At 39.6% G+C, this 12890-nt stretch overlaps 1 protein-coding gene across 1 annotated transcript; it reads right to left on the reverse strand.

Annotated features, from left to right (window-relative positions):
• Window positions 1–1210: 1210 nt before the first annotated feature.
• On the reverse strand, window positions 1211–12151 carry LOC138619950 (endothelin receptor type B-like). Its single transcript, XM_069696785.1, has 8 exons — window positions 12021–12151; window positions 7647–8167; window positions 6460–6572; window positions 6105–6309; window positions 3980–4129; window positions 3733–3866; window positions 3524–3632; window positions 1211–3328 (listed from the first exon to the last, which is right to left on the reverse strand). Exons 2-8 carry the CDS (start codon window positions 8034–8036, stop codon window positions 3188–3190), a joined length of 1242 nt encoding a protein of 413 aa, XP_069552886.1. The 5' UTR covers window positions 8037–8167; window positions 12021–12151; the 3' UTR covers window positions 1211–3187.
• Between the last annotated feature and the right edge of the window lie 739 nt (window positions 12152–12890).

Raw genomic sequence — 12890 nt, forward strand, 5'->3', positions numbered from 1 at the left:
AGGGAAATTCTCAAATCCTCCCAACTCTCCAAAAGCACACCAAGCACAAACACATGCCTTCAAACATTGTTTGCGCTTAAAAAATTATTATTTACAGAAGCGGTGAGACTCTGAAGTGCTGCTGTGAATATACGACTCTGTCAGCAAACAGTAATTGCAGAGCGATGCTTGATGCGGTTTCGTTATTGTCACAAAGCTCAGAATTTAGTACATGCGGGATGAAGCTCCAGCTCATACCAAGTTTTATTCAAAACATATTGTGATGATATTTCAAAGGGTCTGCTTTAGCAGTTTGAAAATAAATGACTTAATATCAGTAACATTTACTTTTCTTCCACTTTTTTTTTTTTTTTACCAATAAGCTTTTCAATTGCTTTAATAATTAATTTTAATGCTATTATTCTGATCTTTGTTTATCTAGAGTTGAGGCTTAGAGGCTACAGTGAATCCCTTCGACCTCAAACTCAACTATTTTTCAGACAACAGCCAGTTCTTTGTGATTTGTAAAATTTCAAGGAAAACCCAACAACATTTCTTCTCCATTATGCTCAATGATCCTCAATAGACGGACTCAAACCTCAGAGGCAAACCTTTAGATTGATTGGGGCAAAATAAGAAAATAAAGTAACTGCTAATTTATTGCCTTGAGGAACTTGCAAGCTGTTTCCAAGAAACAGTTTCGCTGAGTGGAAAAAGACAACCTGTGAAATCTGTGACTTGAACTCATGTAAAAGATATTCTCTGATGTTTAATTTGCAGGAATTCCTCAGAACCTGCTTCTAGGAACCGAACTAAGGGGGTCTAGTTGTCTGAAGGAATCGTCTTAACCAGGAAAAGTAAAATGTTTGATTTTTATTTTTTATTTCCATAGAAATCAGACGCTAACCAAACGTAACCTCTCCCCGAAAAAACAACAACAACCAAAAAAATGAGGTCTTTGACACAATATTTAAACTCTGACGTTCTGTTGATACAGAGCTGATTGTTTTGTTCAGTAGACACCGCTCTGGGAGAAGCTATGGAATTTTTGGAGTATTTTTGAAAGTAATATATACGGCAACTGATGTAACAAAAGAAATGTTTTTAAAGTATGTTACATTATCCTTTTTAAACACCATACTTAATGTGTGTAACATTGCATCATTACCAGGAACCAGGAAGGACCTGTGATGTACTTAAATTGCTCGGTAAATATCTCAAACAAGACAAATGCTATAAAATGATATTTATTACTGCATTCTCTGACCAGATAAGTACAGTAGAAATGTAATTAAAAAAATGTAATCGGATATTTAACCTCAAATACCTGCTACATGATTCAATTTGAAGGTCCATCAGTACAAAGCTTCCCAGAGCTTCCAGCACACAGTGGCTTTCAGATGCAGCCGAAGCAGGGGACGATTGTATAAATAGATATGATGAGTTTAATGAGTCACATATCGCATAATTAGATGATTTGAGCACAACTCTAACAGTGGCAAAGGAAACACATCCAAACATTAATTTATTAAACATAAAGTTGCTCCATTATATAAGTCTTCAGTGTCAGTGAACACGTTGTCTGATTTCTCAATTTTAAATTGAGATTAAAAAACAGTGAAAAAGTTTCTAACTTAGGCTAAAACAGAGCATATAAATGTTGTTCTTGTATCATTGGTTGATGTTTCAACTGCTGCCAGTGTTAAGTTTTATTACAATAAATTGCAACAGGCAGGTTTTCACAAATTACAAGACTATAATTATACAATACATGTGTTTGATCTGGTGGAAGGTTAGCAACATGACGAGTTTATTTTTGGTACTATAGGATTTGTCACAAGTACGTGACTGCAGTGTGCTTGCAGCTTCTTCTGGTTAGACATCTTAATTCTTACTTAAAAAAAACAGAGTGAGATTCTTCTATAGCTTCTTCTCTCCTTCTCAAATAATATCGATGAAACGCGTAATTCAGTTTGAGATCCTGGATTTTACCTGGATTTATCTGTTTACTATATTTATCTATACAGAATACATGTGATCATTATGTAGTTAAAGAAATGTAATCTCCACTAAAAACCACCCAATAGCAAAATTCAGCTGTACACAATTAGTTTTTCCTTCCAAGAGCTTCAAAATGGTTCATTTAAAAAAAAGCATGTATTCCTTAAGCCGCTCTCAGATGTTGTTTCCAGAGTAATTTCCAGCCACAGGAACATCTTTGTAACGTTACCGGACACTGAAGTAATAAGTGGACACCACACTTTGGAAGAGGGAACAAGCTCTTCTTTTGTTTTATGATATCTTCTTAAAAAAAATAGAAGCTACATTATAAGAGACGAGTTATTAACTTTGTACACAGGGAAAAGGGAGTCCACTTACACTATTACTGCAGTAATACTAATAATGAACTCTTCTGTGTAGCAAAACGGGAATCATCTAGGGTTTGTCAGTACTCTTGGAGAACAGCTGCCCTCCACATGACTGAAAGCAGCAATGATCTCCAAATAAAAACATTTCCGCTGCTCCACTCTCCACATGACTGGAGGACGCCCTGGAGGAGGAGGAGGCCATTTTACTTGGGTGTGATGTCACCAATCAATGTGGGCATCGAGCAGTGACGACATGCAGCTGAATGTCGGAAAATCAACTGCAGATGTTATGTATGCAGAGGCACATGGAGGCCTTTTTGGAAAACATCCCGGGGTCACAGTTTCCCGCTAGCTGTCCCCTTGAGGTATTAAAGCTTCGACAGGTAGTACTTAACAGTGCTTATCCATACATGAAGCACTAATCCTAGATATGATCATAACCCTGCAATCTACATGGAAATAATACTGTACATAAATTTACAAGGGTCTTGAATAAACATTCTTGATAAATGTATTTACCATATTGGTCCACTGAGAGCCTTTCAGTCCGCTACACAGGCCTCAGTGTCGGAGTATGAACACAGTTATGTGGCTTTCATCATAGCTTTTAGTTTTACTTCTTGAACAGGTACAGTCCTGATTGTTCATTCATCAGTTTGGGTTGATGTCTGAGTCTTCCCGTCTGCGGTGAATCCTGTAGAGGAGACCTTCACCTTTCTCCCTCCTGACTCAGGTCCGATCGACAGTATGTTGGCAGTGACACCGCTGTTTGTCCATGATTGGAGCGTTGGTTTGGTGGAGGAGGTGTGCAACGCGTGTGCAATAATTAGTGTGTGTGTTTATGAGGAGCTTGTGTATTTCTGGCTGGAGCGGGAGCTGGAGCGGTCCAGTCCGTTCCCGTGGCAAGAGCCCTTCCAGCGTCCTCCTGAGCCTCGCTCGTCCAGAGGAGACGTTCTGTAGCACCAGCAGCACAGGCAAGACTACAACACACACACACACACACACACACACACACACACACACACACACACACACACACACACACACACACACACACACACACACACACACACACACACACACACACACACACACACACACACACTTATCAGCTATTTGTTGAATGTGTTTTCTAATAATACCATATTTTTTTGTGCCAACGTGTCCCCTCTTACCTGGAAACAGTTTTTGAACTTCTGGCTGACAAAGTAGAGGGCAATCGGGTTTATGCAGGAGTTTAGGGAGGCCATGTTGATACCAATGTAATCCATCACTAACAGGAAACTGTCAGGGAAAAGGGAAACGTTTACAGTGGGGTCTCCAGGAAGCCACAGGATGGAGAACAATGGGCTGTCGTGGAGTTTTCTCTGTAACTGTCATCTACCTGAGCAGCTCACAGCGGTTGGGGTCGTTCTCGTCGTAGACTGTTTTCTTCAGAATACGGCTGAGGTGAAGGGGCAGCCAGCAGAAAGCAAAAATCAACACCAGGCAGAACACCGTCTTTGCCACTTCCCTCCGCTGCACCAAACACACACACAAACAAAAAAAGTTACACCACTGAACACCTCTGTGTGTCCAAGTCGTGTGGACGCAGTGGTTCTGGACGAGCACGGCAGTCATCTCATGTTTACCTGTTTCATGTGGTCGTTGAGTGCTATGCGCATGCCTTTTTTGCGACTGAGCATCTCACAGGACATGAGTGTGTAGAAGATTCCTGTGCAGGCAAGTGGGACACAAAAATAAAAACCAAACAGCCACCAGTCTTTGATCTCCTGGTAGAACTGTAAAGAGAAAAAAGGCCCAGTGAGAAAAAGTGCAAGAACAAATTCAGTGCTGCAGGTGTTTATTCACAGAAATGTTCCCGTCCAAAAAGACATTGTACAAAGACTCAAAGCTGTATAAGTACACTTGCAGAACTTAAAATTTGGTATAAATACTTAAAATGTGGTTTAGACTTGGTTTGATTCAACACATTGTTTCTATGTACCCATTTGCCATTTGGAAAAAAAAAATATTTGGGCTAAATTGCCAGGATACAATATAAAGGACAGCAGCTTTTCATCCACTTCAGTTCTTTCTGTCTTTGTAATTTTTGTCTCCCTGTGGAGCTTCATGAATGTGCCATTAATATCATTAAAAAAAACAAATACAATCACATGATTTGCCCTCAAAGAAATGCTTCACTAATTACTTGTTGGCAGAGAGATGAAAAGAGATCCTGATTACATAAACCCTCCATTTGTCCTGCTGCTGTCCAGCCACTTTGCTTTGACGTAAACCATCAGGTGCACGCTGAACACAATCCAAGGTCGTGCTTTCCCTCAACGTAGTCTGAACAGATCAAATCAACATGCAGGATAATCTTGACCATGTGTCTGTGGGACAACAATCTCTATCAAACATTTTGAACTGATATATACTGACACTACGCCAAGCTAAAGCTGTTCTTGTCATATTTCTATGAAAGCGGTCTTGAGTTTATCATGTTGTTGAAGTTCTCAACTCAGTAGATTTACTCTTAAACATTTCCACATGAAGTGAAAGCTTTTTTTCCATCCACATGTTAGATTATCAGATTGTGTATGGTGGAAATAGCAATGCTGGTCAGCTGATTCTCATTTTTGTTTGACGCCAAAATATCTCAACAACTACGAGATGATTGCCGTGAAAATTTCGACAGCCTTTCATGATTCATAAAGCCCCGGACTGCTGATGTGATGGAAATTTGAATTGTTCTAAATCTTTGGTTTATAACCACAGAGCTGCTGAACTCCTTCCCATCAGCCTCAGTGGGACTTTGTGCTTAGAGCTGTCTATCCAGTGGTAGCATGTTAATCGGTGACCATGGTAACAATACTATAGACATTAGCTACTGCATGTGAGCTTGCTGTGTTAAGTTCTAATAAGCAAATATTATCCAGCTAACATGCAAAACTAAGATGGTGAAATGCTGATAGTTATTAGCATGTAACTTAAAGCACTGCTGTATAGCTTTACACAGTTGCTACTGTATAATGTATATAATGTATAATAATATAATGTATTATAATATTAACATATTAACAGTACTTTTAAACTCAGTATCCTGATATATTATATGCACATTTAATTTAACTTGAAAGCACAAATCAACCTTTTAGTTTTCGGCCTTTTAAGCCACATGACACCAAGAATCCTGCTGGCCTCCTGCTGTGCTTTGACAAAGAATTGAAATGAATTACGTGCTACAGCATTGCATTTAGTAAAAATAAAAACATGTGACCTTTACTGAAGTATGACCTTACATATTTATTGAAGTACTTGAGTACTTCAAATGTATGCATTCTCAGATGCCTGCAACTTTCTTGGCCACACATTCTGTACTTTTTTCACTCCACTAACTTTGTTCAAAAGATATTATTACCATTTACTGTACAACTTAATTTTATTCACTAAACTTATGATACAATATGGTGTATTGTTAGATTAAACCACACAGCAATAAATAATAAGTTAGCTCCACTTTTAACTTGATACTGCATTAAACACCATTTACATCATGATCATTGATGCATCAGAAATCAGAAATACTCTTTATAAACTCAATTTCAGTCAATTTTCTTTTAGTTTTGTACTTTTCTTTCCTTGTATTTTACTGGATTAATCTTCCAATGGCATGTTGTAAATTTCCTGTGAGAAGATCTTCACTTTCACCAAATGAATCAAAGTACTTCTTCTATCACCTCTAACCAGTTATATGTCTAATGAAGTGCCTACCTTCATAAAGCTGGTGGTTTGCTCCGGATGCAGCAGGCAGATGCGCAGCTTGTTGCCTCTGTATGGCATCTCCATCATGTCGAAAGCCAGCGCCTCGGGGACCGCCAGCACCACAGCAAGCAGCCAGATCAGTGTCACCTCCACGGCTTTCCACAGAGGGATCCCCATCCCCTTCACCCTGCTCCATGACGTCACTGCGTGGTAGCTGGCAGATACAGACACGTGAGTGAGTCAGACACTGTGTGTGTGTGTGTGTGTGTGTGTGTGTGTGTGTGTGTGTGTGTGTGTGTGTGTGTGTGTGTGTGTGTGTGTGTGTGTGTGTGTGTGTGTGTATAAGGAGTGATAGTGTGCTCACCGGTCAATACTGAGGGCACACAGGCTGAGGACGGTGATCCCCACTGAGGCTTTCTGGATGAACGGCATCAACTTACAGACGTACACGCCAAACGGCCAGTCCTCCGCTATTAACTGCACAGAAAACCAGCGGAAGGAGAAGACAGGGAAGAGGGAGACTTGTAATGAACACAGATGTGTTTGAGGTTCATATAGGGGTCCTTCCTCCCCCGTGTCTTCCATCATTAATGCAGCTGCTAATGCCAAAACCAATAACAGCGTGTTCCTCCTCACTGCTGTAGTCCTTCTCCCTGGGGAGGAATTTCTGTTCAGAGTCAGGACAGTGAATGTGACAACAAATCACACTGCACATTTTATTACTGCGAGGTACTTTACACTTTTCAGCTGCTTACCTAAATCTACTGTTTCTAGCATCTTGAAACAATTAGAGGTTGTATGACCTTCCTACTTTTGAATGTTCTTCATTCCATCTTATTATCATCTTGGAATACATCTTGATACTCATGACATATTTAATCAACAACAATCCTATCAGATTTGGAAAATAAGACAAGTATCACATTGTTTTACCACTTTAGTTTTTGAACTTCAGACTGGCACACAGTTATGATTGACTGACTAGATGGATAACATTATACTCCACCCCATTAGATATTTCTACTTCACACACAAGGCAAGTGAATAAAAGACATTTCAAACACAACACTTTGCATTTAATGAGTTTTATTTGTTTTAGTTCAAAGGATTCTTCATAGTTGAGGTGGAAGGAAGCCTGCAGTCTATTCCCAAAAAGGAAATTGACAAAACCACAATAAACATACTGAATGTAGAGACAAACCACAGCAATAAACTTCTAAATGAACGACAGTTAACCTCAGGATGTGCAACGAAAGGTGCTGAAAACAGCTCTGCCATAACTGTGAAAGTGCAAGTCAGGGAAACTGCTTCCAAATTAAATTCATACTAAATTAGACACAGACCCAGGCCTTAAATTAATTTGAAATTATGTTCTTGCATAGTGTGTAAAAGCCCTGAGTTGTTAAATCAAGATTTGATATCATGTGCACAACCTCCATCTTATTTTAAACATGCTGATGAGTGTTTTTTCAAGCCTCCTGTCACATCCAACAAACAAAAGAAACACTGGAGACAAACACAGACAGACACAATGTGCTTAAATGTGCTTACCTTGAACACATTGATGGGGATGGCGATGATAATATATAGCAGGTCGCCCAGTGCCAGACTGCCAATCAGGACATTGGGTCCATTCCTCATACACTTGTTCTTATAAATGATCCTGAGCAGCGTGGAGTTGCCGATGATCCCCACCACAAAGATCAGGCAGGATATGAAGGTGTTCACATACTTGAAGGCGTACTTGATCTCCGTGGGCTTTATGCACATGGGGGGGTAGGAGCTCCTCGGCCGGACTGGCGGCGGGGGCGGCAGCAGCAGGACCGAGGAGTTGCTCTTGGGGGGGTCTAAAGCTTCAGGCACACCCTGGGAGTCACGGACGAACCTGGAGGCTCCGACCCCAGCGGCCATCACGACGCACAGCAGTGCGATGGCCCTCATCCTGACACGAGCCTCGCACTCACACAGCAGGAGGTTGGATCACTCAGAGGCACGCAAGCGTCTGAAAGCACACACATCCACAGACTGGGCCTTGCTCTGTGCCCGGCAGCCTGAGTCCAAGATTGTTTGTCCTGCAGAGAAAAAACATCAACCATCAAAAACAGAATGCACGTGAATGTGTTTTACAAAGTAAAGGTGGCACAAGCAGGTTTTTCTTCACTTAATCTAAAAATATGTTTCCAATAAAGTTTAGATGCTGGGTAAAATCTAAATTAAAAACAGGATGAGATGATTTGTAAATCATGTAAACCCATATTCAATTAAAAATGGAGACAAAGACAACATATCAAATGCATCAAAATAAAACGATATTTTCCAAAAAACCCACAATTTTCAACATTTAATATGTTGTCCTTGTTCTATTTTCAACTTTTAAATTTTTTTGTGTGCATGATTTGCAAATCAATACATTCTGTTTTTATTTATATTTCATATAGTGTTCTAACTTTTTTGTGAAACCGGATTGTTATGAAAAGTACGACTGGCATTCACAGCGCTCTCAGGATGAACTATAACTTTGTGATTTTATGAGCCTCTGACTTTTCATCTAATGCCATCATCGGGTCAAAATTCTAATCTCTCCCGTACTTTTTCTTTTCACCAATTACCAGCCAAACAAATAATATTCGTGTCAGTTTAGATTACGTTCAATGTAAATTTGCAAATGTTAACCTGCTAAACTTAGATGGTGACAAAAGTAAACATTATGTACTTAATTATATTGTTATAATTTCATAAGCACAGTCTCACAGCTGATAGCTGTAGCCTTGTTTATTTATTATTAACCTGGTAATAAATCAGGGAGGCTGCTAAGGTCTTTTTTTTTTTTTTGCCAACGAGATAAAACTATTTAACAATCACAAAGTTTCATAAGCAGCAATGAACTAAGAGCAAAAGCATCCACATACTAATGAGCCAAATTTGCATCATCCCTTAAGCTGATTCCACTCTTTATCAGACAGATGTAAATGTTCAAAAGAGGTTATATTAAGTATTAATGGCACATTAAGCAGGATTCTTGATGTTTCATGAGCAGTTCTTCTCAAAGCAACAAGTGTCATGACAAATTTCAACCCACTAAAATATAGTAACATGCACATGTACTGTATTGAAATCATGTCATTGTAGCAGTATTAGAGCAATTTTATATTATATAAAATTTTTTTATTATGAAATAAAGGATTATGTCTGGTGAAGTAAAACTGAGCAGGACAAATGGAATAGTGATAACTGAGGTTAGGCGAGGAACAACGTTTCTGTGTGTCGAGTGTGTGTGTGACACACTTTCTTTCTTTTGCTGTCAGGGCACTCTGAGCCTTTCAAGAATCATGATACCCCAAAATGGCCCGGGGCATCATGAGATAAATGAGCTGATTGATATCTGGAGACACACTATCAGGATGCACAATGACACACACACACACACACACACACACACACACACACACACACACACACACACACACACACACACACACACACACACACACACACACACACACACACACACACACACACACACACACACACACACACACACATCTCTCTTCCTATCTGAGGCGGATGAGCAAACCTCTTGACACGATGGTTTGAAAAAACAGAGGTTTGTGGACAAATACTTCCTTTTTTAATGAGAATTGTTGTTATCGAAGAATACTCTACCATTTGCAAAAAATATCATGCTGAACCACTTAAACACCAAAGAGACAGACAAACACACACACATAATCCCTCAAAGACAACTCATCGTCATAGCTGCATGTGGCTCAAACACACTGGCTTGTTCTGTTCACACACACAAAGAGGAAAAATCACATGGATGAACTCACACACATATCACAAGAAATCAGTTTAGAAAAATTTGGCCATCATCCGTGCTTATCCTCTCCAACATGTGAATGATGCCTTTGTATTGTATAACATGGCAGCTCATTAGGCCATGTTAGAGCAGGATTGTCTGATTTGATTGGAAAGCAAGAATTTTTAATTGGCCTCATCCTCTTAATCTAATACATCTTGCTTTGGAAACCCATCTCCGACCTTTAGCTACACTGGCTCCACATCTTAGAGAGGGAGGTGGAAAGTTGGCAAACAGCAGAGAGAAAGAGGGGGTACGTTGGCGGGGTCAGAAAGAGTGTGTGGGAATAGGAGAGGGAGAAGTAAGTGTTGAAAATAAACAAGCAGAAAAAAGCAGGAAGAAACTAAAGACCAAGATTTTAAAAAGTGACAGCTTGAGCTACTGTACTGTTTAGAAGAACAATGGCAGGAGAAGGAATGCAAAGGAAAGGCATCTGAAAAGGGGAAAGAGACAGAGCTGAGGTACAGTGCCTGAGAGGGCCGGAGTCATGAGAATGACCTGAAGGCAAGAGAGGTGTTAAAAGATTGAGATGACAGGAAGATGCTGGAAGGAGACACCCTCACCAGCAGATGACTGAGAATACTGTTCCAAAAGTACAGTGTGATCTGAAACTTCAGCAAATTTACACACTGGACTCTGTTTTATTTGAACAAACTGAGAAATAAACACACACAGTTTAGCTTTATGTCCAAAAGGTTGACATTTCTGAAAAGAAATCTTCATATTCTGGAGGATCTGAACACGACACAACCAAAGTCCTTAGATTTGAATGGAAGAGATAACATGACTTTCATCCAATGCTTTTGAAAAGAGGAGGTTATATTTTGTTATTTGTGGACTTGCCCTGATAATTTGTTGACATTAAAAGTGCAATTACCTGGTCAAATCTGGCAAGATTTTAAAACCATAATGATTTCCTGCAGCAGTTTAGAGTAAAGATTTGGTCAGTAAATCTTTCAGCTGTGTTCAAAAAACACACTACAAATATATTGCAGGAAAACTATATTATAACACAATGGGTTGAAACAATCTATGAGATTTGGTAGAAAAAATGAAGTCCATGGACTGTTTGTGAAACTTTGGCATCATTTTCTTTTTGTTCCTGTTGTTTGGAACACCTCAAAATCTACCAGCAAACACAATGCAAAAGCCATTACAATGTTGTTTATCAGGATGGGAAAGTATAAAACGAATGACTCGAATTGCTAAAATAACGCATGTGACAATAAAGGTTTACAGTCTTTGTATTCTTTATCAAAGTGTGAAATATCGTTTTTCTGCCAGTTCCCTGCAGATTAGTGGTCTCGGCCGTAAAAAGATCCAATAAATCCTCTCTGTATCGGACAAAAAAAAACCAGTCAACATAACTGAGTTACACTCTTCATTTAAATGTGTTATTTTGAGGGCAGCAACATTTCACGACGTGCCAGACTTCCAAGCGCCTTCGGAGCGCTGCATGATGAAGCAAAGGCATGTACCCGTAAAGCCCACAGAGCTGCAGTGGCGAAAAAGTGTGTCTAAAAGTGCTGCTATAGAAAGATCAGCATCAGGATGCAATGATTCGTGCTGCAACAAAGACTAACGCTCATTTTCATCTGCTTAACCGCACAAAAGGGCATCTCAGAGGCCCTGCAGTCCAACAATGTCGTCAAAGAAGATTATAAAACATTCAACAAGTCCAGAGGGACAGCTTGAAGGGGTTTCAGTGGCGGTAAATAACAAATTGTACAGGGTATGAACAAAAAAAAGCGAATCATTCAAAGTTGTCATTCCGCAGTCAAGGAGACGTGACATGGCTCACGATCACATTTCTACTACACTCACAGAAAGATAGGAAACACTTAAAACCATTTTAGATAGCAGATAGATAGATAGATAGATAGATAGATAGATAGATAGATAGATAGATAGATAGATAGATAGATAGATAGATAGATAGATGTTTACCAAAAGAAGTAGCCAACAAAAGTAATTATAATAAATATTGTTGCACTCTTGCACATTTTAATTAAGTTAAATCAAGGTCAATGACGACATCACTTTAAAACTAGTTTAACCGGACTTACCGGAGCTCGGTGTTGTGACTTGGCCCAGGTCAAACTTTCCGATCAATATTCCAGCAGAGTCCCTCTAATTGGCCTTTTGGATTATTTTGTATAGTTAGTTCCAGGAATGAACTTCGACGGTGTACCCGGCTGTACGCCCTCCGCTCCTACTGCGCTCTGAACCTCCGTCAGATTAACGTGGGGTTTTATACTCAAAACCCGGGAGGCTGCAGCAGCAACCAATCACGTCCCAGACACGACCACCCTTCCCTTTCTGCTGTAAAGATGCAGTTCAAATTTTCCTAAAAAAACCCCTTTTTGTTCAAGCCCCCTTTCCTGAAATTGTCTAACGCTTCACTAGTTTGAGATTTTCCACCTACATTAACTGCTTATTCAGTTGTTGCATCTGATATTACAAAAGCCGAGAGAGTGTGGGAGTTTGGTGTAAAGCAGTGGACGTGTGTCAAGGGAATCTTTCTGCCTTTAGCTATCTCCTCTGAAGGATCTGACTGCAGAACACAAGATCCACACAATCGCTGACATCTGCTTCCACCAGTTTGAAAGCACTTTGGAAAACTGTTGATGTATCTGCTAGCTGGCTCTAATTCAGTTTAGTATCACTTTGCATTTTCACCACATGTGATGGAGGAATCACAGACTGCATATAAAAAGGGGGAACATTGTCCTGTTGAACACATTTATTGATGTAGAGTTATTTTGCAGGAAAAAAAAAGTATCCATGATGCACTGATCAGACATTATAAAGTGGTCCCCAGATTAGCACCTGCAAAACAGTCGCAGATTGTCTAATACAGCACATTTAATAAAAAAAAAAAACTTTAAAGTAACACTGATAGGAGACTGTGTTGCCACCTTTGACTGTGTGTGTTG

The sequence above is a fragment of the Brachyistius frenatus genome, unplaced genomic scaffold (assembly GCF_029030835.1).
Source record: "Brachyistius frenatus isolate BFR_SWC_R1_liver_20210118 unplaced genomic scaffold, ASM2903083v1 Contig_22, whole genome shotgun sequence".
Classification (NCBI taxonomy): domain Eukaryota; kingdom Metazoa; phylum Chordata; class Actinopteri; family Embiotocidae; genus Brachyistius; species Brachyistius frenatus.

Excerpts from the sequence above, each read along its gene's own strand:
- LOC138619950 (XM_069696785.1), bottom strand. The coding sequence starts at position 8,036 with ATGAGGGCCATCGCACTGCTGTGCGTCGTGATGGCCGCTGGGGTCGGA. Across the intron at positions 6,310-6,459 it reads TGTGCCCTCAGTATTGACCG|CTACCACGCAGTGACGTCAT; the intron begins GTGAGCACACTA and ends TGTATCTGCCAG. Across the intron at positions 4,130-6,104 it reads AAACCACCAGCTTTATGAAG|TTCTACCAGGAGATCAAAGA; the intron begins GTAGGCACTTCA and ends TTCTCTTTACAG.